At 44.5% G+C, this 19,142-nt stretch overlaps 1 protein-coding gene across 14 annotated transcripts in view; it reads left to right on the forward strand.

Moving 5' to 3' along the window:
• The window catches only part of LOC123993519 (rap guanine nucleotide exchange factor 2-like), a 157,443-nt gene that overhangs the window by 113,557 nt on the left and 24,744 nt on the right, over nucleotides 1-19,142 (forward strand). For 8 of the 14 annotated variants that reach the window (XM_046295737.1, XM_046295745.1, XM_046295741.1 and 5 more), the window contains 8 exons: nucleotides 1,546-1,723; nucleotides 3,132-3,268; nucleotides 6,972-7,130; nucleotides 8,157-8,309; nucleotides 8,465-8,629; nucleotides 10,612-10,731; nucleotides 12,265-12,468; nucleotides 18,397-18,505. In XM_046295737.1, coding sequence (XP_046151693.1) covers nucleotides 1,546-1,723; nucleotides 3,132-3,268; nucleotides 6,972-7,130; nucleotides 8,157-8,309; nucleotides 8,465-8,629; nucleotides 10,612-10,731; nucleotides 12,265-12,468; nucleotides 18,397-18,505 — 1,225 coding nt within the window. The remainder of the gene's footprint in view (nucleotides 1-1,545; nucleotides 1,724-3,131; nucleotides 3,269-6,971; nucleotides 7,131-8,156; nucleotides 8,310-8,464; nucleotides 8,630-10,611; nucleotides 10,732-12,264; nucleotides 12,469-18,396; nucleotides 18,506-19,142) is intronic. The other 6 variants (XM_046295751.1, XM_046295738.1, XM_046295742.1 and 3 more) reach the window with 1 other exon arrangement.

A 19,142-nucleotide genomic window follows, 5' to 3' on the forward strand; every position in this document is an offset into this window, starting at 1 on the left:
TCCGAAGGTGTTGCAACCTCCCGAGGCACACACTTCTAAATGATGATAGATGCACTACTTACGAGTATTTAGTTTATTATAAGGCTGGTTCATAAATCTAGGTGGGTGGTAATATGGAATTGACATACAGCGATGTTAATAAATTAATGCTACTGTGAGAGGACTAGCTCCCTGCTATTTTAGGACATTTTACTTTTCTTTTGTCTCCTGAGATTTGCCAACAATGTTTGTTCATGTGGAATATAGCTGTGTGTTCTACCGGGTTTCGGCATCAGTAGACATTGACTTTCATATCAAGCTGAAGACTGATGGCTTTTTTCTAGGATTTTCCATCTCACCACCTCCGTTATTCCCTGTCGCATTGGGATCCGACATACCTCAATCTTCAGATTGTCCTCTTTCACTCCAAGTCCACACCTTACCAACCCCTTCCCCAACGGAATAACCCTGCCCCTTTGCCCTCTCGCCCCATCAGGCCCCTCCCCTGCCCCTCCTACTTTTCGGACCTCCTGACGCCTGAGTGGCTAGTCAGACAGCACCGTGAATCATTAATGAGGCATTTGCACATGATGGTTAAGGATAAATGACATAGGGCTACATTCGGTGAGAGACGGGGACTCTTTGAATCTCTGAAAAACACGACTGGCAGCCCGGGCGCTAAAGATGCGTCTTGGACTAGGCTGCTGCAGGCAGTTTGCGAAGGCAACATTGTTTTCGTCTCTCTCAGTGAAAAGGCTGGAGTTTCGGCACCTTATTCAGGTAAGAGGAGTCGTTTAGCACTCGACAGGAGGGGAGGGTTTTTAGTTTATCTCCCTGTTTCGTGCCTGGATTTCGTTCCGAGGAGGAGCTCGTCTTGAGAGCATGAAACACACAATATGGCCTCTCAGCGATATTTATAGTATGTGAGAAGCCTTGATGGATGCACAGTGCCAAGATCTCTATTAATATCAGTGTGACATTGTCAATTGTGTTACTTTTGCTCTCTCTTTTTGTTTGTTTTTCTCTTCTTTGCTACGTACATATTTTATCACTCTTTCAGAGGTTGTCAGTCAAAGTGGAAATGGGGAGCCCGGAGAGGGAGAGATATGAAATAATTAGCTGGGTGTTTTTTGCATAGCGGGGTGCTTTGGTATGCAGTGTTGTGTGTGTGTGTCTCTCAGACCTATCATTCTCACCAAACAGGCTAGATGTTCAGACATTGTTGTTGCTTTTGAAGCATTGAATTGAAACGGTCTGCTTCTTGCCGTTGTTTTGTTTACCAGCGCTTATTTGAAGTTTTTGCACCAAAACCTTGATTTAGATTTACCAACCTCATCTCAGCCCACCAGTGTGCAGCTGTTACTACTTGGAGTAGATGGATGGAGCTGACATGCTTAGTATGGACCAGTGACCATTTCGCAGCACTCTGTGTTATTAAAACTAAGATTGATGGTGGTTGTTATGATGGAGAAAGCCGTTGTGTTTTTGTTGATCCTGGACGACTTGATCCATGATGACTTGATCCTGGGTGACTGACTGACATCCATCCTCTCCTCTGACCCTCAGGCCACGGAAAACGAGCCAGGCGACATGGACCTCAGCGGCCTGCCCGAGACCGCCGTCGACTCCGAGGATGACGATGACGAGGAGGACATTGAGCGAGCGTCGGACCCCCTCATGAGCCGCGACATCGTGCGGGACTGCCTGGAGAAGGACCCAATGGACCGCACCGATGACGACATAGGTGAGTTCCTGCTAGAACACAGAATGTTCCCCTAACATTCCCTCAGGGGTTCCCCTTTGATTGATTCAAAAGTAACCTACTCACAAGGTTCTGGGAACCAAAATGTATTTAACTGTGTCGTGCCAGTGTTTCCCCTACCGTTGTGTAGGCGCTAGGCAGGGTGCCTCCCCTTCTTTGCTATGTTGCTTCCTGGCTCCAATTACACAGAAGGGGATGACTATTCCACACCACCGTTAAACTCATAAAATCTAGAAACAACGGTTATAATGCCTATTACCACTGCTAAAGAATACCTTGTATGTGAGTGCTTGCTGTTTTCTGGCAAGACATTTGGAAAAGCAATGGGAGCCCATTAGATTTGGCTTTGTTCACTAAGGGGAAATCCCCTTTGTAGGCTCATCAGAGTTTAATCAAGCATTCACGATTTTAATCAAACAATGCACAGTGACGCCCCCTCTCCCAGTGCCCCGCCCTTGGTGTATCTCAACCCCGCCCCTCTGTATTAGCTAGTTACCGTGGATTATGTGTCCATCTGCAGGCCTTCGTGCTTCAATGCTTTCGTTTGGTGAATTTATTTTAGCACTGCCACACAAAGACTGTGATATCATAGGCCTGTTAGCAGCATCACAGCTACAATGATAGGGAGCCAAAAGAAGAGATTAGTTCACATTTACTCACATGAAGCTTAAGCTGTAGATGTGATGTGTGGCTGATCTAGTGGATGCAAATGGAGAGCGAGAGAGTACCCGGGTCCCCCTCGACGAACCCCACAAACTCCCCGCCGCCCCTCCCCTCCCGCTCTCTCTGCCGACAGGCTTTTCTAGGTCAACGTCGCACGTCCTCTCCTCTCCCGGCGCATTAAAGTTTCAGTGCTTCCGCAGGATTCCCACACGACACTGTTGCCATGCCAAGCACAGGTCAGCCCGCACCCCAGACTTACTTTCTGCGCCTAGCACAGGGATGGAGTCCTTCCCTTCTCCCGCAACAAGCTATTTCAAGGAGCCAAAAAAATGCATGGGGCAGGAATCAGGACGGGCAATGCCCTATACAGCCAAGCTGAAGCCCCAAATGAGATTTGATTCATGTAGACACACTTCGAAGTGAATGCAAAAGGTCGCTTTTCCTTTTATGCTCATGCAGTTTTTTTTCTGTCTATCAAAATTAAATTGATACTTTGTCTTAGTGGATAATCATCCCATTGTTGGGTACTCATCACTTGTGGGGTTGAATTTAATGCACCTTCTCTCCCACTAGCTTGTGCCCTTTTTTTCGACCAAAGCCACACAGAGGGTGAAGGAAGAGTGAAGGACTGCCAAGTCCTCCTACGCTCGTCCTCTCTCTCTCCACTGTGTCAAGACCTTCCTAACCACCTCTCCCTCTCTACTCTCCCTCTCCAACCTTTCCACAGAGCAATTACTGGAGTTCATGCATCAGCTGCCAGCGTTTGCCAACATGACCATGTCTGTGAGGAGGGAGCTGTGTGCCGTCATGGTGTTTGCCGTGGTCGAGCGGGCCGGCACCATCGTACTCAATGACGGGGAAGAGGTATGTTTGTATGTGGAGGCGTGTTCCGTGAATGAGTCGGTCTTAAATAAAATACCAATTATCTTTTGGTATTTCTTTCATTATGTTATATATGTTGATATTGTCCCATATATAGTTATATAGTTTTGCCTGTCAGCAATCAAGATATAGCACTATTAAAATTACAGCCGGTATGATGTATTTTGGCGCAGGGGTTAAGGGCGCTGTCCTGCAGCGCCAGCTGTGCCATCAGAGACTCTGGGTTCGCGCCCAGGCTCTGTCGTAACCTGCCGCGACCGGGAGGTCCGTGGGGCGACGCACAATTGCCCTAGCGTCGTCTGGGTTAGGGAGGGCTTGGCCGGTAGGGATGTCCTTGTCTCATCGCGCACCAGCGACTCCTGTGGCGGGCTAACCAAGGTTAACCAAGGTTGCCAGGTGCACGGTGTTTCCTCCGACACATTGGTGCGGCTGGCATCCGGGTTGGATGTGCGCTGTGTTAAGAAGCAGTGCAGCTTGGTTGGGTTGTATATCGGAGGACGCATGACTTTCAACCTTCGTCTCTCCCGAGCCCGTACGGGTGTTGTAGCGATGAGACATAGTAGCTACTAAAACAATTTGGATACCTCGAAATTGGGGAGAAAAGGGGGTAAAAAAATAAATAAAAATGCAATGTACTGGCTTTATTTCTGTATTTTGAAAGTTTAAATATCTTGATAACTTGATTGCTGAAAGGCGAAACATTTTGGGACTGTATCAACAATGGAGTAAAGAAACAGGTAACAAAAGAGTTTGGGGTGGAATTTCCGTTGTCTCTTATATTGGTCTTGAATGTGTCTGGGTTTGCACATCTATGGCCTGGGACATGGAGTTTGCCCTTGCCATTACCAATGCAGGTTTCTCTTTTTCCATTTAGTTTTTCTCCCTGCTCTATTAAGCACGAATGACTGCCACCTCCCAGCATCATACGATTCCCCAAGGGGACACGAAGAGAGATCACTTGTACTGTATCAACAGTCTGGACAGGCTCTGGCTTTTCAATTAAGCCACTTTGGTCATTTTTTCACTGTGATGCACCCAAACATAGTGTGCAGAGCCATACCCTTAAGTCCAGTTCACTTCAAGGGCAGTCCAGTCAAAGTTGAATAACATCCTATTGAGCTGGTGTGTGTTAGTAGTATGTCCACTACTGCCTCAGTGCATTGTCAAATGTGTTGTTGATGATGCTATAAGGGAGAAAGTGATACCTTGCTGTAAAATATGATTTGCTATCTTTTTATATCCATAATAAAAGGGTAAAATCATAGTTATTATTAGTGTAGAAACGGGGGGTATTATATACTGTTGAACCATTTGTGTCTAATGATTAATTATATATTTATATCTATCTATCTATCTATCTATCTATCTATCTATCTATCTTTTTTAACCTTTATTTAAATAATTATTTAAAATGACAACCTAGGAACAGTGGGTTAACTGCCTTGTTCAGGGGCAGAAGGACATATTTTTACCTTGTCAGCTTGGGTATTTGATCTGGCAACCTTTCGGTTACTGGCCCAACGCTCTAATCACTAGGCAACCTGCCGCCCCACCTACATGTACAGTTGCAGTTGGAAGTTTACATACACCTTAGCCAAATACATTTAAACTCAGTTTTTCACAATTCCTGACTTTTAATCCTAATAAAAATTCCCCTCTTAGGTCAGTTAGGATCACCACTTTATTTTAAGAATGTGAAATGTCATAATAATAGTAGGGAATGATTTATTTCAGCTTTTTATTATTTTTTAGTTAGAAGTTTACATACTCAATTAGTATTTGGTACCATTGCCTTTAAATTGTTTAACTTGGGTCAAATGTTTCGAGTAACCTTCCACAAGCTTCCCACAATAAGTTGGGTGAATGTTGTCCCGTTCCTCCTGACAGAGCTGGTGTAACTGAGTCAGGTTTGTAGGCCTCCTTACTTGCACACGCTTTTTCAGTTCTGCGCACATTTTTTCTAGGATTGAGGTCTGGGCTTTATGGCCACTCCAATACCTTGACTTTGTTGTCCTTAAGCCATTTTGCCACAACTTTGGAAGTATGCTTGGGGTCATTGTCCATTTGGAAGACCTAATTGCGACCAAGCTTTCATTTCCTGACTGATGTCTTGAGATTTTGCTTCAATATTTCCGCATAATTTTCCTACTTCATGAAGCCATCTATTTTGTGAAGTGCACCAGTCCCTCCTGCAGCAAAGCACCCCCACAACGCTTGCAAGCCTCCCCCTTTTTGCTCCAAACAAAACGATGGTCATTATGTCTAAACATTTCTATTTTTGTTTCATTAGACCAGAGAACATTTCTCCAAAAAGTACGATTTTTGTCCCCATGTGTAGTTGCAAACCGTAGTCTGGCTTCTTCCTCGCTGAGCGGCCTTTATGTTGATTTTGGACTCGTTTTTACTGTGGATATAGATACTTTTGTACCCGTTTCCTCCAGCATCTTCACAAGGTCCTTTGCTGTTGTTCTGGGATTGATTTGCACCTTTCGCGCCAAAGTATGTTAATCTCTTGGAGACAGAACGCGTGGTCCCATGGTGTTTATACTTGCGTACTATTGTCTGTACAGATGACCGTGGTACCTTATGGTGTTTGGAAATTGCTCCCAAGGATGAACCAGACTTGTGGAGATCTACATTTTTCTTTCTAAGATCTTGAGCTGACTTTTGATTTTCCCATGATGTCAAGCAAAGAGGCACTGAGTTTGAATGTAGTCCTTGAATTACATCCTCATGTACACCTTCAATTGACTCAAATTATGTAAATTAGCCTATCAGATGCTTCGAAAGCCATGGCGTCATTTTCTGGAATTTCCCAAGCTATTTAAAGGCACAGTCAACTTAGTGTATGTAAACTTCTGACCCACATGAATTGTGATGCAGTGAATTATAAGTGAAATAATCTGTCTGTAAACAATTGTTGGAAAAATTACTTGTCATTCACAAAGTAGATGTCCTAACCGACTTGCCAAAACTCGTTTGGTAACAAGAAATTTGTGGGGTGGTTGAAAAACAAGTTTTAATGACTCCAACCTAAGTGGATGTAAACTTCCGACTTCAACTGTACATTATAAATAACCCAACCTACATGTACGTTTTACCTCGACTAAACGGTGCCCCAGTACCCCCCCTGTATATCCTTTCGCTTTTGTTATTTCACTGCTGCTCTTTAATTTCCTGTTACTTTTATTTCTTATCTGTGCTGCGTTGTTGGTTAGGGACTCATAAGTAAGCATTTCACTGTTGTATTCGGCGCATGTGACTCATAATTTTTGATTTAACTAACGGCTAACTAATAGCTGATGGCAAACTAATTGCTTAAGGCTAATTGTGATTAAACAATGTATTTAAAGCGTCATAGCTGTCTTCATCTTCCTTTAACATGTGATCCCAGCCTGATATTAAACCAGGGATGGGTAACTCCAGTCCCCTGGGGGCCTGGTTAGTGTCACACTTTTGCCCCCGTCCCAACTAACATGTCCTGACTCCATAATCAACTAATCAGGATCTTCACTTTAGAATGCATCAGCTGTTTTGCACTCGGGATGGGGACAAAGTGACACCACTCCAGTCCCCGAGGACTCTACTGTCACTGAATGATCACTGAGTATTTCTCTACTCACTGAATGATCACTGAGTATTTCTGACTGTTAACTGTTTGTGGTTGTGGTCTTTCCAAACTCAGCTGGACTCGTGGTCAGTGATCCTGAATGGCTCGGTGGAGGTGACGTACCCTGAGGCCAGGCCTGAGATCCTGTGTATGGGCAACAGCTTCGGGGTCTCCCCTACCATAGAGAAGGAGTACATGAAGGGAGTGATGAAGACTAAGGTGGACGACTGTCAGGTAAGGCTCAGCACTGAGCCAGTCCATCATAATAGCCAATCGGTTGATTGGCCTGTCATACGGGCCTTCTCTCCCATATATTGAATAGTGTTATATACTCCACCCCTGTTACTTACTCAATTAGGCTGTTGCATTTTAAAGCCGGCTTGACATTTTTTTTTTACCCTTATTTAAGTAGTGAAGTCGGTTAAAAATGAATTTTAATTTACAATTACTGCCTACACCGGCCAAACCCAGTCGACACTGGGCCAATTGTGGTCCTGTCCTGTGCTGATGTGGTTACACATGGTCTGTGGTTGTGAGGCCGGTTGGATGTGCTGCCAAATTCTCTAAAACGACATTGGTAGAGAAGTTAACATTAAATTCTCTGGCAACAGCTCTGGTGGACATTCCTGCAGTCAGCATTCCAATTGTCCTCTGCCTCCAAAACTTAAGACATCTGTTGCATTGTGTGACAAAACTACACATTTTACGAGTGACCTTTTATTGTCCCCAGCACAAGGTTTACCTGTGTAATGATCATACTGTTTAATCATGTTCTTGATATGCTACAAAGGAGAAATGCTCACTAACAAGGATGTAAACACATTTGAGAGAAATAAGCTTTTTGAGCGTATAGAATATTTAGACGGTCTTTTATTTCAGCTCATGAAACATGGGACCAACATTTTACATGTTGCGTTTATATTTTTGTTCACCATACATTGTCCAGTAGGTACCAACCAATTAAATGAAGACGCTGAGTTAATTCACTAAGAGAGAGTGTTTATTTAATTGGTGTCTTAAAATAGATTCGCTCAAAATATATCTCAGGCATGTTGATCTAAAAAGCGTTATGTCCCCAAGTTAACTACTACGCTCTTTCACTTTCTCTTTCACTTTCTCTTTCACTTTCTCTTTCACTTCCTCCTATTTCACTTTCTCTCTCACTTTGTGTTTCATTTCTCTCTTTCACTTTCTCTCTTTCACTTTCTCTCTTTCACTTCCTCCTATTTCACTTTCTCTCTCCCTCCACCTATGTTCCAGTTTGTGTGCATAGCGCAGCAGGACTACTGCTGCATCCTCAACCAGGTGGAGAAGAACATGCAGAAGGTGGAGGAGGAGGGCGAGATCGTCATGGTCAAGGAGCACCGTGAGCTGGACCGCACCGGCACCAGGAAGGGACACATCGTCATCAAGGTGAGTTCATTCATTATTGAGTAAGCCTTTAGACTCCAAACCACATCTTCCAAATAAAGGTGTCATGACATACAGGTGTTATGACAGGTGTTATGAATGCCCATGTATATGACGTTTAGTGTTACCTAAAGGATAATATACACCGTCTCCTATAGGGCACGAAGGAGCGTCTGACTATGCACCTGGTAGAGGAGCACTCTGTGGTGGACCCCACCTACATCGAGGACTTCCTGTTGACCTACAGGACTTTCCTCTCCAGCCCCATGGTCGTGGGCAACAAGCTCCTCGAGTGGTTCCACGACCCAAGCCTCAGGGACAAGGTCAGATCCCAGTTCACTTTACTATCCTTTTTCAGATAAGTATTATTTTTGTCATTTTATTTGTAATGGAAGCTAGACGGTACTTAACATCAGTAATAGATAAAGCATTGATAATATCACAGATGCATGCATGCTTACATACTCCATCTTTCAAATGTTTTAGAACACCTACTCATTGAAGTTTTTATTTTAGTTTTGTATTACTATGTTATACATTGTAGAATAATAGTGAAGACATCAAAACTATTAAATAACACAGGGTATCGTGTAGTAACCAAAAAAAGTGTTAAACAAATATAATATAATTTGAGATTATTTACCTTTTACCTTTATCGCTTTGCACACGCTTGGCATTCTCTCAACCAGCTTCACCTGGAATGCTTTTCCAACAGTCTTGAAGGAATTCCCACATATGCTGAGCACCGGTTGGCTGCTTTTCCTTCACTCTGCGGTCTGACTCATCCCAAACCATCTCAATTTGGTTGAGGTCAGGGTATTGTGGAGGCCAGGTCATCTGATGCAGCACTCCATCACTCTCTTTGTTCAAAAAGCCCTTACATAGTCTGGAGGTGTGTTGGGTCATTGTCCTGTTGAAAAACAAATTATTGTCCCGTTAAGCACAAACCAGATGGGATGGCATATCACTGCAGAATGCTGTGGAAGCCATTCTGGTTAAGTGTGCCTTGAATTCTAAATAAATCACAGACCGTGTCACCAGCTAAGCATCCCCACACCCACACCGTAACACCACCTCCATGCTTTACGGTTGGAAATACACATGCAGAGATCATCCGTTCACCTACACCACGTCTCACAAAGACACGACGGTTGGACCCGATTAATCTCCCATTTGGACTCCAAACCAAAGGGCAGAGTTCCACTGGTCTAATGTCCGTTGCTCGTATTTCTTTGCCCAAGCAAGTCTCTTCTTATTATTGGTGTCCTTTAGTAGTGGTTTCTTTGTGGCAATTCGACCATCAAGGCCTGATTCACGCAGTCTCCTCTGAACAGTTGATGTTGAGATGTCTGTTACTTGAATTCTGTGAAGCATTTATTTGGGCTGCAATTCCTGAGGCTGGTAACTCTAATGAACTCATCCTGAAATAAAATTTAAAATGAAATTTAAAAAATCCTCTTCAACAGAGGCAACTCTGAGTCTTCCATTTCTGTGGCGGTCCTCATGAGAGCCAGTTTCATCATAGAGCTTGATGGTTTTTGAGACGGCACTTGAAGAAACTTTCAAAGTTCCTGAAATGTTCCGTATTGATTGACCTTCATGTCTTAAAGTAATGATGGACTGTTGTTTCTATTTGCTTATTTGAGCTGTTCTTGCCTTAATATGGACTTGGCCCTATCTGTTAAAAGACCATCTTCTGTATACTCCCCCACCTTGTCACAACACAATTGATTGGCTGAAACGCATTAAGAAAAAAATAAAATACACAAATGAACTTTTAAAAAGGTACAGCTGTTAATTGAAATGCATTCCAGGTGACTACATAATGAATCTGGTTGAGAGAATACCAAGTCTGTGCAAACCTGTCATCAAGGCAAAGGGTGGCTGTTTGAAAAATATTAAATCTTTTTTTATTTAATTTTTTTTTGTTTAAAACATTGTTCCATATGTTATTTCATAGTTTGGATGTCTTCACTACTATTCTACAATGTAGAAAATATTACAAATAAAAAGTAAACCTTGAATGAGGTAGGTGTTCTAAAACTTTTGACCGGAAGTGTACATACAGCACACACACACACACACACACACACACACACACACACACACACACACACACACACACACACACACACACACACACACACACACACACACACACACACACACACACACACACACACACACACACACACACAGCTACATTTGAATAAATGTATATAACAAGCTAACATTCAATCCAAGCCCATGCCCATCCACTTATGTTTTACTTTGAATGTATCTGACTTTCTTCTTGCATCCCCAGGTTACACGGGTAGTCTTGCTGTGGGTGAACAATCACTTCAATGACTTTGAAGGCGACCCTGCAATGACTCACTTTCTTGAAGAGTTTGAGAACAATCTGGAGAGAGAGGTCCGTGTCTCAGTTAAGCATAGCATGTTTCATATCTAGTTTCAACATCACAACGTGTTTCATATCTAGTTTCAACATTACAGACTGTTTCATGTCTAGTTTCAACATTACAGACGGTTTCATATCTAGTTTCAACATTACAGACGGTTTCATATCTAGTTTCAACATTACAGGGTGTTTCATATCTAGTTTCAACATTACAGGGTGTTTCATATCTAGTTTCAACATTACAGCGTGTTTCATATCTAGTTTCAACATTACAGCGTGTTTCCTATCTAGTTTCAACATCACAGCTTGTTTCATATCTAGTTTCAACATCACAGCGTGTTTCATATCTAGTTTCAACATCACAGCGTGTTTCATATTTAGTTTCAACATTACAGACGGTTTCATGTCTAGTTTCAACATTACAGACGGTTTCATGTCTAGTTTCAACATTACAGCGTGTTTCATAACTAGTTTCAACATTACAGCGTGTTTCATATCTAGTTTCAACATTACAGCGTGTTTCATATCTAGTTTCAACATTACAGCTTGTTTCATAACTAGTTTCAACATTACAGCGTGTTTCATAACTAGTTTCAACATTACAGCGTGTTTCATGTCTAGTTTCAACATTACAGCGTGTTTCATATCTAGTTTCAACATCACAGCTTGTTTCATATCTAGTTTCAACATCACAGCGTGTTTCATATCTAGTTTCAACATCACAGCGTGTTTCATAACTAGTTTCAACATTACAGCGTGTTTCATATCTAGTTTCAACATCACAGCGTGTTTCATATCTAGTTTCAACATTACAGCGTGTTTCATATCCAGTTTCAACATTACAGTGGGTTTCCTGCCCAGTTTCAACATTACAGACGGTTTCATGCCCAGTTTCAACATTACAGACGGTTTCATGCCCAGTTTCAACATTACAGACGGTTTCATGTCCAGTTTCAACATTACAGCCGGTTTCATGTCCAGTTTCAACATTACTGCCGGTTTCATGTCCAGTTTCAACATTACAGCCGGTTTCATGTCCAGTTTCAACATTACAGCCGGTTTCATGTCCAGTTTCAACATTACAGCCGGTTTCATGTCCAGTTTCAACATTACAGCCGGTTTCATGTCCAGTTTCAACATTACAGCCGGTTTCATGTCCAGTTTCAACAGTACAGCAGGTTTCATGTCCAGTTTCAACATTACAGCCGGTTTCATGTCCAGTTTCAACAGTACAGCAGGTTTCATGTCCAGTTTCAACATTACAGCCGGTTTCATGTCCAGTTTCAACAGTACAGCCGGTTTCATGTCCAGTTTCAACAGTACAGCAGGTTTCATGTCCAGTTTCAACATTACTCCTCATTATATATTATCAAAGCATTCAAATTGTCCAAATGTTTGCCTTACGCTAGCCTCTTATTTCACTATTTAAAATGCTAAAGATTATTTCATTTAGAATTTTAATTTCATTCCACATAGTAACAAAGTTGAGATACAAAAAATGAACACAAACTCTGAATTGAGCAATATAACAGTACTAAACATAGTTTTCCTTTACAGAAAATGTACGGCCACCTTAGACTGTTAAACATTGCCTGCGCTGCTAAAGCCAAACTGCGACTAGTGACACTGACCAAGCCATCCAGGGAGGCCCCGCTAGCCTTCACCCTGCTGGGGGGCTCCGAGAAGGGCTTCCGCATCTTCATCGACAGCGTGGAGCCTGGAAGCAAGGCCGCGGAGGCCGGCCTTAAACGAGGAGACCAGGTGAAGTAACGAGAATGATATTCTTTTCATAGCGTTTTTTCATATGTTCAAAATGCATTACATAGAAAGGTTGGGAAACTTCCCTCATCCCCTAGCAATGTAGCATCCACCTGATTGATGCCACCTTGTTTTGCATCAGAAAGCTCAACACTCATCAGACAGCTACCACGATGTGCTGATTCACTAGACTAGTTTGCTCACTGGTGATTTTTCATACTTTGCAAAAGATCCTACGTTAAATCCAGGATGCCAGCTTGAAAACCCTGTTTGGCTATGCTTTGTTTTGGCATAAACTTAAACTCTTTCTTGCAGCTGCTTCCCAAAGGAAATGTGAACCATAACATCTTGCAAAGTATGTTTACTCTTGCAATACTCCTGTCTAACCTTCTCAATGAGTGGCTCTAACACGAGAGTCCAAATACTCTTATCAATCTCACTCCCCTTTTCATCTTAACGAGACCTTTTTTGCCGAACCTATGACCAGTGTTTCTTTAAGTACTGACCCAGAAACGGCCATTAGACCCGATTTGCGCCATCAGCACTGTGGGTTAGGGAGATGGAGACCAGTAAAGGTAGAGGTTAGGGAGATGGAGACCAGTAAAGGTAGAGGTTAGGGAGATGGAGACCAGTAAAGGTAGAGGTTAGGGAGATGGAGACCAGTAAAGGTAGAGGTTAGGGAGATGGAGACCAGTAAAGGTAGAGGTTAGGGAGATGGAGACCAGTAAAGGTAGAGGTTAGGGAGATGGAGACCAGTAAAGGTAGAGGTTAGGGAGATGGAGACCAGTAAAGGTAGAGGTTAGGGAGATGGAGACCAGTAAAGGTAGAGGTTAGGGAGATGGAGACCAGTAAAGGTAGAGGTTAGGGAGATGGAGACCAGTAAAGGTAGAGGTTAGGGAGATGGAGACCAGTAAAGGTAGAGGTTAGGGAGATGGAGACCAGTAAAGGTAGAGGTTAGGGAGATGGAGACCAGTAAAGGTAGAGGTTAGGGAGATGGAGACCAGTAAAGGTAGAGGTTAGGGAGATGGAGACCAGTAAAGGTAGAGGTTAGGGAGATGGAGACCAGTAAAGGTAGAGGTTAGGGAGATGGAGACCAGTAAAGGTAGAGGTTAGGGAGATGGAGACCAGTAAAGGTAGAGGTTAGGGAGATGGAGACCAGTAAAGGTAGAGGTTAGGGAGATGGAGACCAGTAAAGGTAGAGGTTAGGGAGATGGAGACCAGTAAAGGTAGAGGTTAGGGAGATGGAGACCAGTAAAGGTAGAGGTTAGGGAGATGGAGACCAGTAAAGGTAGAGGTTAGGGAGATGGAGACCAGTAAAGGTAGAGGTTAGGGAGATGGAGAACAGTAAAGGTAGAGGTTAGGGAGATGGAGAACAGTAAAGGTAGAGGTTAGGGAGGTTAGGGAGATGGAGAACAGTAAAGGTAGAGGTTAGGGAGATGGAGACCAGTAATGGTAGAGGTTAGGGAGATGGAGACCAGTAAAGGTAGAGGTTAGGGAGGTTAGGGAGATGGAGACCAGTAAAGGTAGAGGTTAGGGAGATGGAGACCAGTAAGGTAGAGGTTAGGGAGATGGAGACCAGTAAGGTAGAGGTTAGGGAGATGGAGACCAGTAAGGTAGAGGTTAGGGAGATGGGAACAGAAGAGCAGGGGGGTGGAGACCAGTAATGTAGAGGTTAGGGAGATGGGAACAGAAGAGCAGGGGGGTGGAGACCAGTAATGTAGAGGTTAGGGAGATGGAGACCAGTGAGGTAGAGGTTAGGGAGATGGAGACCAGTAATGTAGAGGTTAGGGAGATGGAGACCAGTAATGTAGAGGTTAGGGAGATGGAGACCAGTAATGTAGAGGTTAGGGAGATGGAGACCAGTAAGGTAGAGGTTAAGGAGATGGGAACAGAAGAGCAGGGGGTGGAGACCAGTAATGTAGAGGTTAGGGAGATGGGAACAGAAGAGAGGGGGGGAGACCATTTAGACTGGTAATGTAGAGGTTAGGAGTATGGAGTCCAGTAATGTAGAGGTTAGGAGTATGGAGTCCAGTAAGAGTTAGATGGAGACCAGTTAGGGGGGGGATGGAGACCAGTAATGTAGAGGTTAGGGGGATGGAGACCAGTAATGTAGAGGTTAGGGGGATGGAGACCAGTAATGTAGAGGTTAGGGGATGGAGACCAGTAATGTAGAGGTTAGGGGGATGGAGACCAGTAATGTAGAGGTTAGGGGGATGGAGACCAGTAATGTAGAGGTTAGGGGGATGGAGACCAGTAAGGTAGAGGTTAGGGGGATGGAGACCAGTAAGGTAGAGGTTAGGGGATGGAGACCAGTAAGGTAGAGGTTAGGGAGGGGAAGAGAAGGGGCAGGTGGAGACCAGTAATGTAGAGGTTAGGGAGATGGGAACAGAAGAGCAGGGGGGTGGAGACCAGTAATGTAGAGGTTAGGGAGATGGAGACCAGTAATGTAGAGGTTGGGGAGATGGAGACCAGGAATATAGAGGTTAGGGAGATGGGAACAGAAGAGAACGGGGGTGGAGACCAGGAATGTAGAGGTTAGGGAGATGGGAACCAGAATATGGAGAAGATGGGAACAGAAGAGCATGGAGACCAGTAATATGGAGGTTAGGGAGATGGGAACAGAAGAGCATGGGGTTAGGGAGATGGAGACCAGTAATGTAGAGGTTAGGGAGATGGGAACAGAAGAGCAAGGGGTGGAGACCAGTAATGTAGAGGTTAGGGAGATGGAGACCAGTAATGTAGAGGTTGGGGAGATGGAGACCAGGAATATAGAGGTTAGGGAGATGGGAACAGAAGAGAACGGGGGTGGAGACCAGGAATGTAGAGGTTAGGGAGATGGGAACAGAAGAGAAGGGGGGTGGAGACCAGGAATATGGAGGTTAGGGAGATGGGAACAGAAGAGCATGGGGGTGGAGACCAGTAATGTAGAGGTTAGGGAGATGGGAACAGAAGAGCAAGGGGGTGGAGACCAGTAATGTAGAGGTTAGGGAGATGGAGACCAGTAAGGTAGATGTTAGGGAGATGGAGACCAGTAAGGTAGATGTTAGGGAGATGGAGACCAGTAATGTAGAGGTTAGGGAGATGGAGACCAGTAATGTAGAGGTTAGGGAGATGGAGACCAGTAAGGTAGAGGTTAGGGAGATGGGAACAGAAGAGCAGGGGGGTGGAGACCAGTAATGTAGAGGTTAGGGAGATGGGAACAGAAGAGAGGGGGTGGAGACCAGTAATGTAGAGGTTAGGGGGATGGAGACCAGTAATGTAGAGGTTAGGGGGATGGAGACCAGTAATGTAGAGGTTAGGGGGATGGAGACCAGTAATGTAGAGGTTAGGGGGATGGAGACCAGTAATGTAGAGGTTAGGGGATGGAGACCAGTAATGTAGAGGTTAGGGGGATGGAGACCAGTAATGTAGAGGTTAGGGGATGGAGTCCAGTAATGTAGAGGTTAGGGGATGGAGACCAGTAATGTAGAGGTTAGGGGATGGAGACCAGTAATGTAGAGGGAGACCAGTTAGGGGGGGGATGGAGACCAGTAATGTAGAGGTTAGGGGGATGGAGACCAGTAATGTAGAGGTTAGGGGGATGGAGACCAGTAATGTAGAGGTTAGGGAGATGGAGACCAGTAAAGGTAGAGGTTAGGGAGATGGAGACCAGTAAAGGTAGAGGTTAGGGAGATGGAGAACAGTAAAGGTAGAGGTTAGGGTTAGATTAATGGAGGTTAGATGGAGAACAGTAAAGGTAGAGGTTAGGGAGATGGAGACCAGTAAAGGTAGAGGTTAGGGAGATGGAGACCAGTAAAGGTAGAGGTTAGGGAGATGGAGACCAGTAAAGGTAGAGGTTAGGGAGATGGAGACCAGTAAAGGTAGAGGTTAGGGAGATGGAGACCAGTAAAGGTAGAGGTTAGGGAGATGGAGACCAGTAAGGTAGAGGTTAGGGAGATGGAGACCAGTAAGGTAGAGGTTAGGGAGGGGAAGAGAAGGGGCAGGTGGAGACCAGTAATGTAGAGGTTAGGGAGATGGGAACAGAAGAGCAGGGGGGTGGAGACCAGTAATGTAGAGGTTAGGGAGATGGAGACCAGTAATGTAGAGGTTAGGGAGATGGAGACCAGTAAGGTAGAGGTTAGGGAGATGGAGACCAGTGAGGTAGAGGTTAGGGAGATGGAGACCAGTGAGGTAGAGGTTAGGGAGATGGAGACCCGTGAGGTAGAGGTTAGGGAGATGGAGACCAGTAATGTAGAGGTTAGGGAGATGGAGACCAGTAATGTAGAGGTTAGGGAGATGGAGACCAGTAAGGTAGAGGTTAGGGAGATGGGAACAGAAGAGCAGGGGGGTGGAGACCAGTAATGTAGAGGTTAGGGAGATGGAGACCAGTAATGTAGAGGTTAGGGAGGGGAAGAATGTAGAGGTTAGGGGTGGAGACCAGTAATGTAGAGTTTAGGGAGATGGGAACAGAAGAGCAGGGGGATGGAGACCAGTAATGTAGAGGTTAGGGAGATGGAGACCAGTAATGTAGAGGTTGGGGAGATGGAGACCAGGAATATAGAGGTTAGGGAGATGGGAACAGAAGAGAAAGGGGTTGGAGACCAGGAATGTAGAGGTTAGGGAGATGGGAACAGAAGAGAAGGGGGGTGGAGACCAGGAATGTAGAGGTTAGGGAGATGGGAACAGAAGAGAAGGGGGGTGGAGACCAGGAATATAGAGGTTAGGGAGATGGGAACAGAAGAGCAAGGGGGTGGAGACCAGTAATGTAGAGGTTAGGGAGATGGGAACAGAAGAGAAGGGGGGTGGAGACCAGGAATATAGAGGTTAGGGAGATGGGAACAGAAGAGCAAGGGGGTGGAGACCAGTAATGTAGAGGTTAGGGAGATGGGAACAGAAGAGCAAGGGGGTGGAGACCAGTAATGTAGAGGTTGGGGAGATGGAGACCAGTAATGTAGAGGTTAGGGAGATGGAGACCAGTAATGTAGATGTTAGGGAGATGGAGACCAGTAAGGTAGAGGTTAGGGAGATGGAGACCAGTAAGGTAGAGGTTAGGGAGATGGGAACAGAAGAGCAGGGGGTGGAGACCAGTAATGTAGAGGTTAGGGAGATGGGAACAGAAGGGGGGGTTTAGACTGGTAATGTAGAGGTTAGGGGGATGGAGACCAGTAAGGTAGAGGTTAGGGAGATGGAGACCAGTAAGGTAGAGGTTAGGGAGATGGGAACAGAAGAGCAGGGGTGGAGACCAGTAATGTAGAGGTTAGGGGGATGGAGACCAGTAATGTAGAGGTTAGGGGATGGAGACCAGTAATGTAGAGGTTAGGGGGATGGAGACCAGTAATGTAGAGGTTAGGGGGATGGAGACCAGTAATGTAGAGGTTAGGGGATGGAGACCAGTAATGTAGAGGTTAGGGGGATGGAGACCAGTAATGTAGAGGTTAGGGGATGGAGACCAGTAATGTAGAGGTTAGGGGATGGAGACCAGTAATGTAGAGGTTAGGGGGAGGTTAGGGTTAGATGGAGACCAGTAATGTAGAGGTTAGGGTGATGGAGACCAGTAATGTAGAGGTTAGGGGATGGAGACCAGTAATGTAGAGGTTAGGGGGATGGAGACCAGTAATGTAGAGATTAGGGGGATGGAGACCAGTAATGTAGAGGTTAGGGAGATGGAGACCAGTAATGTAGAGGTTAGGTAGATGGGAACAGAAGAGAAGGGGGGGGGGTAGACTGGTAATGTAGAGGTTAGGGGGATGGAGACCAGTAATGTAGAGGTTAGGTAGATGGGAACAGAAGAGAAGGGGGGGATGGTATGACTCAGTTGGTTGGCGTTTTGGCGCTTAAATCATCAGAGTTGTGGATTTGACACCTGCATGAATTAACAGGATTGAGGAAGTGGCTGATACTGTATGTAATGTTAATGTATATGTAATGGTATCTTTGTTTGTCTTTGAACAGATTCTGGAGGTGAACGGGCAGAACTTTGATAATGTCCAGCTCACGAAAGCCAATGAGATCCTGAGGAACAACACCCACTTGTCAATTTCTGTGAAAACTAATCTTTTAGGTAAGAGTTATTAGGGCTAACTATGAATTGAATACTAATAGAAGAATATAAGTAACAGTAACGCTTTTATGTTCCACACAGTATTTGTAATTATTAAGGATCCCCATTAGTTCTTGACAAGGTAGCAGATCCTCTTCCTGGGGTCCAAACACATTAAGATGCTTACATTACACACAAATCATAATAATAAAATACTGTACATCATATAACATTACACCACTACATATCTACAATACAAAATATATAATACCATCATAAAGCAATATTGCAATGTGTGTGTAGAGTTTGTGTGCTCGCATTTGTGGGCGTATGCGTGTCTGTACCTGTGCGAGTCTCTTCAGTCCCCACTGTTCCAAAAGGTGTATTTTATGTGTTTTACATCTTATTCTACTGCTTGCGTTGGTTTCTTGATGTGTAATAGAGTTCCATGTAGCCAGGGCCCTATGTAGTACTGTGGAGTTAAAGTTCCGTGTTGCCAGGGATCTATGTAGTACTGTGGAATAGAGTTCCATGTAGCCAGGGCTCTATGTAGTTCTGTGGAATAGAGTTCCATGTAGCCAGGGCTCTATGTAGTACTGTGGAATAGAGTTCCATGTAGCCAGGGCTCTATGTAGTACTGTGGAATAGAGTTCCATGT

This window comes from Oncorhynchus gorbuscha, linkage group LG13 (assembly GCF_021184085.1).
Source record: "Oncorhynchus gorbuscha isolate QuinsamMale2020 ecotype Even-year linkage group LG13, OgorEven_v1.0, whole genome shotgun sequence".
Lineage (NCBI taxonomy): Eukaryota > Metazoa > Chordata > Actinopteri > Salmoniformes > Salmonidae > Oncorhynchus > Oncorhynchus gorbuscha.